Source organism: Ixodes scapularis, unplaced genomic scaffold (assembly GCF_016920785.2).
Source record: "Ixodes scapularis isolate PalLabHiFi unplaced genomic scaffold, ASM1692078v2 PGA_scaffold4__175_contigs__length_147842914, whole genome shotgun sequence".
Lineage (NCBI taxonomy): Eukaryota > Metazoa > Arthropoda > Arachnida > Ixodida > Ixodidae > Ixodes > Ixodes scapularis.
Genome location: NW_024609879.1, coordinates 32,472,253 through 32,487,166, shown reverse-complemented (window position 1 = coordinate 32,487,166; position 14,914 = coordinate 32,472,253). Strand labels below are relative to the sequence as shown.

General features: G+C 47.9%; 1 protein-coding gene across 1 annotated transcript in view; it reads right to left on the bottom strand.

Annotated features, from left to right (window-relative positions):
- LOC115329874 (putative acyl-CoA synthetase YngI) overlaps positions 1 to 14,914 on the bottom strand; it is a 149,421-nt gene that overhangs the window by 101,909 nt on the left and 32,598 nt on the right. Inside the window, exons 3-4 of the mRNA XM_042293341.1 lie at positions 11,887 to 12,015; positions 11,743 to 11,796 (exon numbers count right to left, since the gene is read on the bottom strand). Of these exons, the coding sequence (XP_042149275.1) occupies positions 11,743 to 11,796; positions 11,887 to 12,015 (183 nt within the window). The remainder of the gene's footprint in view (positions 1 to 11,742; positions 11,797 to 11,886; positions 12,016 to 14,914) is intronic.

Genomic DNA, 14,914 nt, shown 5'->3' with positions numbered 1-14,914 from the left:
AAGGCAAGCCCCGTGCATTCCGCCACACGGTAACTCGGTGCGCTGCCCTGGCTGTGGCCGCTATCGCCGCATCCGGAGTGACCTGCAGCGCAGCCGTCATGCTGCTTTGGAAAACCTGTTCGGCCAACGGCGTCAACCCCTGAACGCCCACCATCCGCGGTGGCCACAGACAACCCGGTGACATTTTCATGGGTATATCCAATCCAGACTGACCCTGAGCTAATTGAGCCTCGTATGACAATGTTACAGTGCTAAAAATTATCTGTGGCTGCACTCATTGATACCGGTTCGAGTTGGTCGCTTATTGAGGAATACATGATTGAATAATGTAAAGAGCAAAATGTGAATTTGGCTGAAACTAATCTGCGCTTACAGCGAGCGCCAGAACAAGAAATGCCCGCCGGCCAGGCCGGGAGATTACAGATTATGTTCGACAAGAAAACCCCGTCGGCGTTCTGTTAGCCTGACCGGTATAACAGAACCAATTATTTCGGAGCGAGAACTCATTTTACGATAATAATAATAAATATTTTATTGTCCTGTTTTTGACACAGCACATAGATCGGCCCGCAGAAGCATGGATATGCTTGTCCGCGGGACCTGGCGTCCAACAGGTTGCTTACATAGTTATAACAAAGCATGCATTTTTTGCATGCAACTAAACAAAACCAAACAAAGAAAATTATATCCGACAAGATAACAAGCGAAAAACGTGGTCCATTTCAGTCACCTATCGTCTGACAGCACCATTCTCTCAGGTCTTGTTTTAGTCTTTTTAGGGAATCCAGGTTATAAAGGTCTTTTGGCAGCTTATTAAAATAAAAAGTTACATAGTATGACCTTGCATTCTTTTCATATTTAGTATAAAGCCTAGGAAGAATGAGCTTTTTTGTTCACCTCAAAATTCGTTCTTTTGTTAAAGGAATTTTAAAATCACTATTGAAGTAATTTTTTACCAAAATTACAGAACAGTACAACATCTCAGTAGTTAAGATTCCCGCGGCATTCATTTCTTTTTATCTTTCTCTACTTCTTCGTACATTGTCCCATATGTGATATAACAAGCAATTTTATAAAGTATAGTATCGATTTTTGATTTTTTTATAGTTGGAACACATTCCGTATAACGTGATTCCATAACGTAGGATAGACTCACACAGTGCGTTATGCACCCTCCTTCTCAGAGAAACGTTCGCCACACTACGCAACCTGTACAAATAGGCTGAAACGGCTCTCATTTTTTGATGATATATTCCACATGACCATTCCATAAAATATTTGCAATCAGATGAATCCCTAAATATTTGGTTGTTAGAATATAATCTAAAGGTACGCAGCTACAGGTTTTGCAACTATCTGAATGAAGGAGAAGTGGAGTTGATAAGTTAACATGCTTGTACGGACTATGAAGGAACATCAACTTAGTTTTACAAAAATTAACAAAAAATGATTATCAGAAAACCATGGCATTAATAATTCGATACCTTTCTGAAGAATTGAAAGTGCGCTCGTTTCCTCGCTATGTTCTAGTACCAGGGCTGTATCATCTGCATATTGATATACTCGAGATGCAAGAGGCAGTGCTAAAATTTGATTTACGTAAATAGTAAACAGTAAAGGTCCTACTGTTGATCCCTGTGGTACCCCCGATTTAATTCGGATTACATTACTTCTACAGACTCTTATTTTAACCGACGAGAGAGCTTGATTCTCGATTTCGACAATAAAGTCTATAATTTCGGTGAAAATGCGAAAATAATTCCCTTTGCGGAAGAAAAAATCATCAAAGACGTTTACAATTCTTTGTAATGCCGAATTCGAGCTCAGCTCTGGAGGAGGAGGAGGGGAGGGAAGGATATGCCCGTTTGACGTCACGAGGGTAACGTCACTCGTGACCTTCGTGACCCCCGTGACGTCACTCGCGACCCTCGTGACCCTCATGATGTCACTCGTGACCCTTTTAGCCGCAGTAACGTCACTCGTGACCCTGATGACTTCACACGTGACGTAACGCGTAACGTCATTATAGGAACGTCCCATAATGCAACGCGGGGTCACGCGGACAGTGGCCAAGACAGTGACGGCGACGGCGACGCCGCTCAGCCAGGAAACGGGCGCCGAAGGAACTCTAACAAATTGTTTTTGTGTCTGGAACGCCGGCGGTAGATAGCCGCCCTAGATGTCGTTATGCGCGTCAAGCGAATCTTTGCAGAAGTTTCCTGCTACGGACCAGCAAAAGAGGCATCTTCACAGACTTTTGGATGACTTTTGCCGGAAGTTTACGGAGAGTCCAGGTAGAACCAGTATTCTGAAGCCTTCCATTGATACCGAGATAGCACGGGCCTTGCGCTGCAATCCTCGCCTGATCAGAGTCTACAGTCCGAGCACTTTTGAACGGGTCAATCCAGGATATGATCGACACTTGGCAGCAGTAAGTCGGTCACAAAATCCTACGGCATTCCCGACCGTCCTGGCACCAAAGAGGAAAGGGACGGCACGACTTTGTCCCGACTATCGCCGCCTTTATGCGCTAACCGTTTGCGATGCATGCCCGTACCCTTCGTCCTTACTAAAAACAGCACAAAAGGACGGGACAGAAGTAGAAGGAGCATACAGGACGGACGCTGACTAAAAACTGAATGCCAAAGTCCGTCTTCACTCTAAGAAAAAATGGAGGAAAAAACTAGCAACGGCGCGTCTTCCTCCCTTCTACTGGCGCGCCCCCAAACGGACACCAGAAAAGGGGAGGAACGAAACGTTTTTCTCTTTCTCCAGGCAGACGGGAGCAAGCTTTCGCCCTCCCGACTCATCTTCTTTCGGTTTCGTTTCTCAAGCAGGTCGCGCACGTTGTTTAATAAATAGCTGTTGAGTTGATTGAGCTTCAGTGGCAGCGAAGGCCGCCTGTAATTCTGTCTTCTAGTCTAAACGTGCAGAACATTTCGGTTGCATTGACGTTTTTATCACTAATTTTACCAAATGAGCAAACGAAGCCGCTAGAAACACCGAAGCTCCGGAGCAATGCCAGCAGCACCACGTACACTGGGTAGGATGGCCGTGTCCGGATTGCGGGGCTCACGCGGCACGGAACTAAAGTAGCGAAACCACGCGGACCTGTGTCGACGTTTTCGACGTTATGGAGATCGCAGGAACTGCGTCCAAGTCAGGCAGGTTTTGCTGCCGGGTGCCTGGGTGCCTTCCGTGCTGAGTTTGGTTCTGTTTTTCAATGCCGAGTGCAACCGGCATTCAACGAGGTTCTGTATTTGTGCGTGTCAGCAACATAGCAGCAACATCGTATGGCAGTGTTGTGGGTTGTGAACATAAGACTGGAAATATCGCGGATGTGACCGTGTGTTTGCGCATCAGTGGTGTCACAAGATGCGATCATAAACCGTCGGGCATTGATGCCGCTGGTCGGGCCGTAATCGGAGGGGGTGGGGTGTCGCAGGTTGACATTCCGCTTTACATTAAAAAGTTTAATACCACTTGAGGGATTAGGTGCAATCGATCGACGTGCGGATAGTCATGTTGGAACGCTGGTTTGAACAGTAAGCTCCTATCGTACAGTGGCCAATGAGACTGTCTGTTGTCTCGTCCCCGAGAGCGATTGCGCTCCGGCGAAAGGACAACAGTACGAAAAGTACGGAAAGTACGTATATTTATACTGTGTGGAATTTTAGCATTAAAAAACAATAGTTGGTAAAATCGAAAAAAAAGCTACCCTTTATTTTGCTGTTTAAATATGCTACGGTTCCTGGAGAAACTGCCCTCCAAGTGGCGCGCTGGGATGAGCGCTAGAGGTTTTCGAGCTCGCCACGGCGTAGCTCCGTACACTTAACACCTGCCGCAAGTCGCAGCTGGGTTCCCGCCTTACCAGGACCCAGCGAAGCAGGTTTCACTTGGCACCGGATAGACCTATTATCAGAGTGGCACCCCCGTCCGGTAACCTTGGCGTGTGTTTAGCACTCGCCCTTTTGCTTCTCACATGCCTCCCAAGCAACCTGCCCAACCCCAGCCCGGAGATGACCGCGGGACCGATGACGACGATTTCCCGGACCCGCATACTTTCTCTCAAATGTTTGATGAACATTATCAGCGCCTCGAACAAGTACTCGTGGAAGACCGTGCATCATCGCTACGAGACCTACGTTCTCTCCTACGAGAGAATAACGTCGAGATGGCAGCGGCAGTGGCCGACGCCCTTAGCAGGGCTTCCACCATCTCCGCTGGAGCAAGCCAGGCCATCCCCACCCAGCCGGCAGTCTCCGCCGCCCCGTCAAGATCTGTCTTCCCCCCCCACCTATTCGGTGGACACCCAGCCCCCCTTCACCCGGGCCACGACCACCGACGCCTGGCCGCCACTTCACGCAGGCGAGTTCCAGCCAAGCGCCGGGACTCAGCACGCCGGTGCCGGGTTCCCCACGAACTTCCCCCCTCACATCGCCCCTACGACGCCGGGACGTCGTTTGTACAGGCTCAGTCCACCGTCGCTGCCCACACCGACCCTCGCGGTCCCCATACCACCCGACAGCGACTATTCACCGTCACCGACCCCCCGACCCGCAGGGACATCGCGGAGGCTTTCATTTTCGTACAACAAGTTGCAAGACATTCCCAACACATTGGGAGAAGAGAGATCCAGGAGCTTCAGCTCCTGGAGCTCTTCGTCGACATTTGGGACTGCAGGTGTATTGGACTTCCCGCCCTCAGCAAGCTCCGCGTCTTTGATCGAGTGCGGCTCCTCTACCACGTTGCCTTGTCCGGGTGGGGAGCCGCACTCGACGGCTATGCTGACCCCTCAGCAACCTTTTTGTTGGGACCGCCTGCACCACGAAGAGTGGCCACCCACCGTGGAAGTTCCTCGGACCGTTCAGTCAGTCCGCCTCGAGGAACACGTCCCAACACCCGCTCGCAGCCCCAGCCACCGAAGTCCCCCCGCAAGAATCCTCCCAAGAAAAAGTGAGGCTTCGATGCTACCCCCCGACTTCCAACCTCCACAAGAGTGCTTGGATCTTCTTCAAGCCGTCGACGCGCTTCCAACGGGCCTTCCCCGTCCGCTCGACTTGGTGCTTGGAGAAGCACAGACGATCGCCGTAGCCGTCGACGGCGTTCCGACGTTGGGACTTCTCCAGGACGTCCTCGTGCCAGAGGATCTCCTAGCGCAAGCGCTACGCGAAGCCGGCGTTCCCGGCTCCGCAACCTCCCCGGACACCGCTGCCTGGCCTTCCCTCGCAGCAGTGCCCAACATGGTTCCTGCTCCCTTATCCGGGGCCTTCCCCTGGCCGGCATCGCCCTCAACCACGGCCTCCTCCGCTTCGGAACTCACGACCGATTCTGAGGTGGCCAACGACCTTCCCGAGGACGATAGCCTGGCAGATGCGGCACTACGAATCCTTCAATGGCTTCAGCGCCATCAGCCGCATCCACCACTCGACCAGGACCAACAAAACGACGACGACGACGACAGCCGACGGCCTGCGGCCTTCCCGCTTCTGCCGCCGTACCCCCCCGTCCGACCAAGTGAACCAGTCCCCAAGGTCAGATGGGACTTTGTCGCCGAAACTTTTGGGTTTAACCCTTCCTTTGACCCCGCCCAGCTTCAGTTTTTTGCTAGAAAGTCTTCCGTTTTTAATGGCCGCTCCCCCCACCCGGACCAGACCCCAGTGCTCCGGCTGGCGGTAGCCTCCATGCTTTTAGCAGACATAATTGAGGAAACCAACCGCGGACCTTTTTTATCACCCATCCAACTTGTACCGAAAACGTCCACTGCGTCGAGATTCGTTCTCGACTGCTCTCACTTGACGGCTTCCCTGCCAAGCCCCAAGTTTCGCCTGCCTCCACTCCCTCAGGCCCTTAAGGCCTGTCCCTTGCGGCGAAGCCCTTTTTCGTCAAGTTCGATTTACGTGACGCGTTCTACCATTTTGGTTTGGCCCCCGCTACCCGTGCTCTAACCACTTTCAGGTTAGATGGCCGTTATTATCGGTACAAAGTTTTGCCTTTCGGCATTAGGCCCGCACCTTTTTTCATGCAAGCTTTCGCAACGGCCCTCACTCGTGAGGCTCGTGCCCGTGGTTTGTGGGCCTGGTCGCACCTCGATAATTTTTTATTTGCGCACCCCGACCCTACTTTTTTAAAGCAACAACTAGACATCTTTCTTGCACAGCTCTCCGAAGCTGGCATTCGTTTGAACCCCAGTGACTCGATGTTCCTTCCCGCAAACCAGGTTAAAGGAGCGATGCAACAATTTTTGTACTGTGCACAAATACCGCTTAAAACGGATCCCTAACGTTAATGACCTATGAAACACGCGTTCGTTTTTCACCCCACGCAATAGAAGTCCCAGAAAAAAAATTTAAGAGAAACGAGCAGCGTTCACCCCCTCAACTCGCAGCCAGAACAAGCGGCCACGTGATCTGGAGCCGATTATATGCCGCCAGTGTTGATCATAGCCACGCGCTGGGGTTGGCAAAGCGCAGGACACGCGCTGAGTTCCAGACATTGTTATGGCTCGGCTGTTGTCGTCGTTGCAGCGATTGGACACGGGTCACAACCCGAATGCTTCTCGAGCTAGCAATTGTCACGAGCCCAAGTCGAGTGCCCACGCAATGCTCGGGTCCAATCTATGAACCGCATTCAAATATCGTCACTTGGGTGTACTGCGATCCCCGAGTTACGTCATCAAATTTTGCAAAGGAGAGATTGAATGAAAATGATGGCTTTTGTCCTTGAAATTACACCGGAACAAAGGAGTTTCTTGGCCAGTGGCGTTGCGTGTGAGTATCCTTGAGTCCCAGGTGTGCCAGTAAGCTCGTGTAGAGAGAAAAACATTCCAATTAAATATCGTTGCACAGCTCCTTTAAGTTCCTTGGCTTTTTTCTTGACGGAACAACGGGCACCATCGGGCACACGCCTTCGAGGCGTCAGGATCTCCTTTTGGTGCTACGCGCACTTTACCAACCCCAGACACGGAAAGTGTACCAGCGGGCAGCTGGATTTTGGGGATTTTATTTTTCACTGTGCGCGTCTCATTTTCATGCATTACGGCCCCTTCATGTTGCGGCCGCTACGGGCACCCCCCCTCCCCTTCCTTGGCTTCGTCTTTTTGAAAGTGTAGTGCAATGCCTGCCTGTTGCTGTGCCTTTTGACATTGTGCCCGTCGAGCGTGACGTCTACGCGGACGCCAGCTCCTCAGGCATCGGGATCTGCTTGCCCCAGGGTAACATTGCCATCTTGGCAGCCCGACCAGCACCCATCTACCTTCGAGAACTTTGGGCTGTTTTGCTGGCTTTGCTTCTCGCACCGCCTCGAACCAGAGTGGTCACCGACAACCGTGCTGTGTACCAAGCCCTGACACGCGGCCATGGACATACCCTCACACCGTCGGAGGCTCTTGCAGCGACTGTACTTTTGCTGAATAAAGCAGGTTGGGTTGGGTGGGTGCCCACCGACCAAAACCCGGCCGACGGCCCCTCTCGCCTCCACCGCACTCTAACCGTGGGGACGAGCGGGGTCGCCGCCAGGGGGCCGGAGCCTATATATTAGGGTGCCGTGCCCCAGTCGGGTCAGTCGCTGGGTTCCCGCCTCACCAGGACCCAGCGAAGCAGCTTTCAACATGGGCGATACACAAGAAGACTAAGAAGATTGGCGCACTTGGATTAGCCGAATACAAATAATTTAATTACACGCACACGTTTGAGTGTTTGCTAGCGAGTGTGTGCGGAATGTACCTGGCTCTGTTCTTGAGACATTCATTCGCCGTTTGTTGCACTTGACAAGGAAACTATTTAAACCAAGAAGAGCTGACCTTGTGTTTTTATTCTTGCATTTAATATATTATATTCTACGATAAACGAGTGACGCAGCGGTCCTGCTCACTCCCGCCACTGGCTCCCTGAGAACAACCGGGTCGTCACCACCCGGCTACGGGGCACTAGCAACGCCGCCGACTTTCGTCCCGCCCACGCCGGGGACAGGGCTTGAAACTCCGACTTGAGGACTTCTTGACCATCAGGGTCTAACCTTCGCCAGCCGGTCACTTCGCTTCACATTGTCATCACAAAACGCACAACAGAAATGTAGAGATGGGGTCGGGCGGGGGGGGGGGGGGGAGAGAGAATGCGGGGCGGTTGGCCGCCCGGGAGTGATGGCCGAGGGAAGAGCTCCTGAGACGAGCCGGGGACAAGGCGTGCGAGGCGTGATCGCGGCTGGAAATGGTGGAATCAGCGAAAGACTGGGCACCATCGATAAAGGTTGCGTTTTCCTACCTCCTGCCTGTCGCGTCCTTTTTGCGGCTGAGCGGCAAACACCGGATCACAAAGAACCATGCGGCGAGCAAGTGTTTTAAGGTGCATATTTGGCGCGTCGGAATGTAAGAAGAAGTACGCCAACCAAAGAACGACATAGACAAGACGCAGGGAATGTGCGATGACGCGGCAGTCAAGCGCACACCGCCATGGGTTGGGGTCGGGGGAAATTAAAACATGAGGACGCGTTTGGTGGGTAAGAAAACGTACGAGGCGTGCAAGGAGCAGACAAACTTGCACACCGTTTTGGCATCTGGTTTGGCCAACACCTAGAAAAACAAACTTGAATAGCACTAACGCATTACATTTTAGGCCCAAAACTAGCTGGTGATGGTAAAACATATTTTAAGAAACAATTCCAAAACCGGGAGAAATACGAAGGACCCCAGAACGACACAAAGTCTAACACGTCTAAACTTATTTGACATAAAGTTGCGGTTTACATAGGCAACCTGCAATGTTGTTTGTTTGGCGCTATATAGCGATTGGAACAAGAAACATTGGTATGCCTGGAAGGGGCGGCTGCATAGTTCAAACTAGACCTATTACTTGGTGGCGTCGCTTAGCCTGGTGTCTGAAGCAAAAACAAATGTTGTGTAGGCCAGGACGTCGTGAGCGTATAACATGTCAATGCGGCGGGAGCTTTGTCTGCAACGGCCTATTCGAATCAATGGAAAGAGGAACGTGACTACGTATCGCGGAGTGCGCAGTACCGCACAGGAGTGTGAGGCTTCTGGCTGCGTCATGCTACAATATGCTTTCGTTGCGCTCGAATACATAGCGCAGATTCAAGCCCTCGCAGCATATTGTGGGGCGTAGCGTTCATCCTGTGCTAACTTCAACGATACATGAATCTTGCTCTGCTAAGTTCGTCTTGCAGTGGCCGGCTGTGTATATGGTTTAAATTCTTCCAACAAAGCAAAAGAAGAAAATAATTCACAAATACATGAATAATATGGACATAAAGCAGATGACACAAAAATAACTTCAGTGTTATTTCGAAACAAATAGAAGTAACGGAGAAAAGTGGGTTGACGCCCCACCATATAGTCGGAAAAAGATACACGAAAAGAAGTGAAGCTTGTGGACCAGCCTCGCCCAAAAAAACCCATAAAGAACCGAGGTCAGACATCCCCAAAATTTTGTACACACAAAGAAATGCGGGTATGGTAAACATAGAGTGGACAACGATCAACCTCAGCATATCAACACTAAGGTTATTGCATGGTTATTTCCCAACTAACAAAAAAATAAGATTTGTAGGTATCCGTTTAGTTCCGCGTCTAAATTCAGGGAAGGTGAATATACCGCAATTCAGGTATTTATACTAATTGATGAGGGACTCCTTTATCAACATTTTATTATCATCTCTATAGGTTAAGACATCTAAGGTAAACTGCCAGAAAAATACTTAATTAATACATTTGACATAATATCTTTACATTTATAAATATGGGTCCTTATTTTAATTACAACGTTTGTGCTCAGTTAATCAGTTATTGGACAACGTTTCGTTTGGCCACTGTCACATATCCAGCAATCAAAGAATATTTTAGATAAAAATCTCGGACAGAAGCTCACCGGACAAAAGCTAACTGGACCAACGCGCATTGTAAAAAACCTCATCAGATTTTTTACAGACACGGACAAATGCTCCATAGTCTTACCCGGGAACCCGTACGAATGCGCACCGGAATACAGATGTTTGCTTTCATACATGAGCTGAGATCACATAAAAAGTGATTCAGCGCCTTCTGAGAAAAATAAAATATTAAGGACTCGCGCAAAATATGTTATTGTTTATAAAATAATGTTCATGAAAACTTTAAAGCAAATACATCCTCCCACTGCCTCAAACACTTTTCATATGTCTGAAGGTGATCGTCCACAAGCAGGACGTTTTGAAGACCTTTTGTTGCCTACCGAACCCCCTTCAACGGGGGCTAACCTTGGAAAGCTTACACCAGAGCAGTCGTGACAAACGCTTGATCCTGTTAAAGGCATTCGATGAGCCTCCAGACACTTTGATGATCCTGTACCATAAGCTTGCAGAACCGGTTTTTCCACCCTTCGCAGACGTTGTTGGGTGCTCATGACTGCCTCGCTCGTAGAAGAAGCAAGTGCAACTAGCAATGTCCTTAAGTCATTTTATATAACCCTCTCCCAAACACAAAGAAAAATAAAAACAACCCCCGCACAATTTCCCAATGCCTGTCAGTGGTGTTAAGTTAACAAAGTTCAAAGATTATAATTTTCAGTATATTCTTCACTGAGCGAGGCCAGTCACGTCGGAACACACAAAAGCAAAAAAAGAAAGTTGAGCTTTTTTCGGGTCCGCCGAAGTAGTGTGATTGAGCTTTAGACGGGATCCGCAAACTAGGTGAGCTTTCGGCTGGTGAGTTTCTGTCCGGTACCCTCTGCAGGATGAGATTTTGTCTTGTGAGCTTTTGTTCGGCTACCCGAAGCACAATTCAGATCTTTTCCTCTGTGCCTTTCGGAACATGCAGTTTTCGCGGAAGCAAACGGAGTCAAGCGATTTAGTTTATAATCATTCTTGAAGAGTGCGCCGATACCGTAACTGTGGCCAACTGAATTGAGACTATGGGAAATCATGTGGGAAAGGAGATAACTACGCGCTGGGTGGGATTGCGAACGTTCTTTCTTTTATTACTGAACGAAACGAGCTGCGGCAACTGATGGAAAATATGATCCTCCAGATAACCAGCTGGAGCACCAAAACGGTAAAAAGACATTGTTGCGAGGACCCACTAGAGTTCAAGGATGCCTTCTTGAGAGCATATGTTTACAAGGTACCGTACAATGCCATCTTTACATTTTGTAAGGCGGTACGAACGGACAGAACAGGTTTTGATTTCGTTGTTTTGCACTGCGGTCAACAAAATTTAGATGAAATCTTCAACTGTATATCTAAAGCCTGCGAGCTACCATTTTCGGTCTCCTCACAGAACCAAAAGGTAACTCTGTCGCACCTTCTTAAATTCAGTTTTCTATCGACGCCACGAAAACACGATCAATCGTACAAACCAAAATGTCGTTCACATAGCGCCTTATAGTTGTGTTACCTAGAGACCAGTTCTAAAAAAAGACCCGGTAGTTCAAGATGAAAAAAAAAAAGAAAGGTAAATCTCTGGAAGAACTGGAACTACGCCCGAAGCACTGCATACTCCCCATCCCCTGTTTCTGAATAAAATGTTGATGACCGTATTTTAATAGCGTGGTCTGTATGTATAATTTTTAAAATTATGAGGAAATTAGATGCCGTTTTTAGCCTTACATTTCCGATGGCGTTCATCGACATGCTTATTACAATATTTTTTTATCAATTAGACGTTACTGACTCCGGACCACATTTTTTGACAACCAAGAATGTAGATGAGCATGTATTTGAAAGAACAATGTATGTGAATTGGAGATGACTTACCTTATTCAAGCAAAACTCAACTTCAGAGGGCGTGCTGAATGTATGGAGGCCAACCTGGAGAGCAAAACAAACGTGAACCGGGATTGATTGCTGCACACGGAGTCTGCACAAAGTGTTGCAGCCAAATAACTGAATCGCATTTACCATTACAAGTCCCGCCTTGGACGCGGCATAAAGAAGCTGTGCCCCTTCGTAAACTCTCGGAGACAATATGGCCACCCTAGATCCTAAAGGAAGTTTGAGGGACACCAGGCTTGCAGCTAGCTGATCTACCTATAAGAAAAGAAAAGCGACATTCTGTCTCAAAAGATTTTTTTTTTACTGCCGCTGCGGATGTTTTTCTTTCATATTTTTTTATTCCCATTCCCAACAGTCACGGATGGATGGATGGATGGATGAATACGGCTGAGCCCTTTGGATCGGGCGGGCATGGTCCACTTGCGCCATCTATCTTCAGACGCCGGTAACCTTTAAAAATATGACGTGGGTTCTTGATGGGCGTTGACACGCCTCAGGGGGCCTCACGTGACATCAGGGGGTAACTTGACATCGGAGGGGGGGGGGGGGGGGGTCACGTGACTTCACGGTTACGTCGACGCCAACGGCGATGCAGCTAAGCCGGAAACGGACTTTTAAGAGCTGCTCTTTAAAAAATTGAATTTCTAAAAAAATAATTTCGTCTTAAGGTAGCGCAGGTTCTTTTATCAGTTAAAACATTGCAGACATGGTATGTATTACCTAGGCTATCGCGCAATATCTTCATGCCAACAGATCATTGTGTCAGTACTTCGCTTTCATGGACTGGCTTTCAGTCTCCGAGTACCATTGGAGCTTATTTCGAAGCGAATATTCGTCGGCGGTTACGAAAGTTAGAAGAGGTATGGGATCTTTGAAATAGCGACCTTGGGGAGACATGTAAAACTGATCCTAGAATGTCTTCTAATTTCCAGACTTTCGCTGGATATAGCCTCCAACGAAAGGGGGTTTTAAAAGTAAACATTTCGGCAAAATCTGCCTGGCTAGGTAAGTATTAAGAAAAGAAACTGGAAGTACTCTAACCAACTGGTTTAAATTTCTCGACGTTTCACGGCCTGCTCGGTCGCGTGTTCACTGGTGACTTATTTGGCTGGGTGTTCGCCTTTCTCTTCTGCTCCTTGTCGCTGCCGTGAAAATCGTCTTCTTCTCTTTGTGACTCCACGAAGTAAGTGAATATAGCTGCTTGCGAGGATACCGATCGACCGGTTCAAGTTTTTCTTGGTATGCTGTATGTGCCAGGACACTAAATAGAGTCGTTTTTTTTTCAGTTTCTTTCGGTGTCTAGGACGGAACTGCTGTCGAAGTTGATGCCGTGGTTGTTCTTTTCTGCATGTTCCGCTATAGCGTTTCCTTGCACGTCTTTCTTTTATACATCATATTTATGTCTGCGAAGAAGTTCGGTAAAGTTCTTGGTTTCTCCCACATATGAGGCGTTGCAGTCAACGCAAGGAATACGATAAACAAGGCCTTGGGCTTTTTCTTTTGAATGACGATCTTTTGGAAGAGGAAGAGGAAGAGGATGGCCAATGGTCGAGACGGGCTTGTGTGTCACTGCTATGCCGTATGGTCTGAGAGGACGGTTGAGAACTTCGCTCGTGCCTCTGAGGTACGGGACGCACATGCGGCTGGTGGGATGGGCTTTCTCGGCTGCAGATGGGTGGCGAAGGTTCTTGTAGATATTGTTGACGAATCTTGTTGGGTATCCGTTTTTACGAAGGTTCCGTTTTATAATATCAACTTCCTCTTTAAGTGCCTTACCTGTGGAGCAAACCGTGATGGCACGTTGAAATAGTGCCGAAACTAGTGAAGGTTTGTGAGATGTGGGGTGGTCTCAAAAAACAATTTAGGTATCTTGCGGTGTGCGTTGGTTTTCTCTAGACCTCAAATATTTTAAAGGTTGCCTGAATTTTCCACAGAAACATCCAGAAATGCAATGCAACCGTTAGAATCACGTTTACGGGAAGAAATTATGTTTAACCCGGATTTTATAAACTCGTTCGGGGTGAAAACTCCGGAATGCCGGGCTTTATACCCGAGAACGAAGGACCCTGGGTGTGATTCGTGGAGTTTCTCCTTCTATTCAACTATCCTATCATTTCAGAGCTATTTTGGGGTGCAGCTGATATAAAAAGACGAGTAAGCTTGCATTATAGTTAAAGAAACAAGGACTCAAACCAATAATAAGCGCTATAAATTTTTCTCTGTTTCGCGTTGTCAAAGTTGGCAGCATAAACCGATGAGCGAATAGATATGGTCAAGCGACATATATATACTGAGTGTTTCAGAAAAGGTGGACAAATTCGATATTGCGAAAACTACGCATCACTACAAAAAAAAAAAAAAAAAGCTTTTGTCGTTTTAATTCTAATCCAGGGTCTATTTGGGAAAATTTAATATTAAAGTTCAGGATATATAAGTTAATAATTATTTTCGCGTAATTAATAATTTAAATGTTGAGTTTGATGGCATAGTTTTACTTGGAATACTGATGAGCATCATCTAAAAACGCTAGATAAAAAAATTGGAGTGCGATAGAAGGCACGGGCTGCATTTTACAGCTTTCTGAAAAACAGTACAACTTCGACGTGTTTTTAAGTTTCAGTTTGCCATCGGAGTGCTTTTCCACATCGACCGTACCGCGCCCCGCAGAGCAATAGTGCAACCAACATCTGCTTCGCTGTCCTCGTGAAACGCAGCTGAGGCAGGTTACCGCTGTCCTCGTGAAACGCAGCTGAGGCAGGTTACACTATTTCTCCATGGCGCGCGCTGCCACTGGTGCTGAAAAGCGCTTCGACTGCAAGCCGAAACTTTAAAACCCGTCGAAGTTGTGCAGTTTTTGAGAAAGCTTTAAAATGCAGCGCGTGCCTTCTTTCGCACTCCAATTAATTTTCTTTAGTGTTTTTCGATGATTCTCAACAACTTTCCAAAAGAAACCAAGCCCTGAAAGTCAACATTTGGAAAAAAAAATTATTTACGCGAAAATATTTATCAACAAAATTATTCTGGACTTTAATTATATTACCAAATAGGCCTCTGGCTTAGGACTAAAACGACACCTGCCCTTTTTCGGTGCAATCCGTAGTGTTCTCAAAATCGAATTTGTCTACCTTTCGTGACACAGCCTGTATATCGCTTG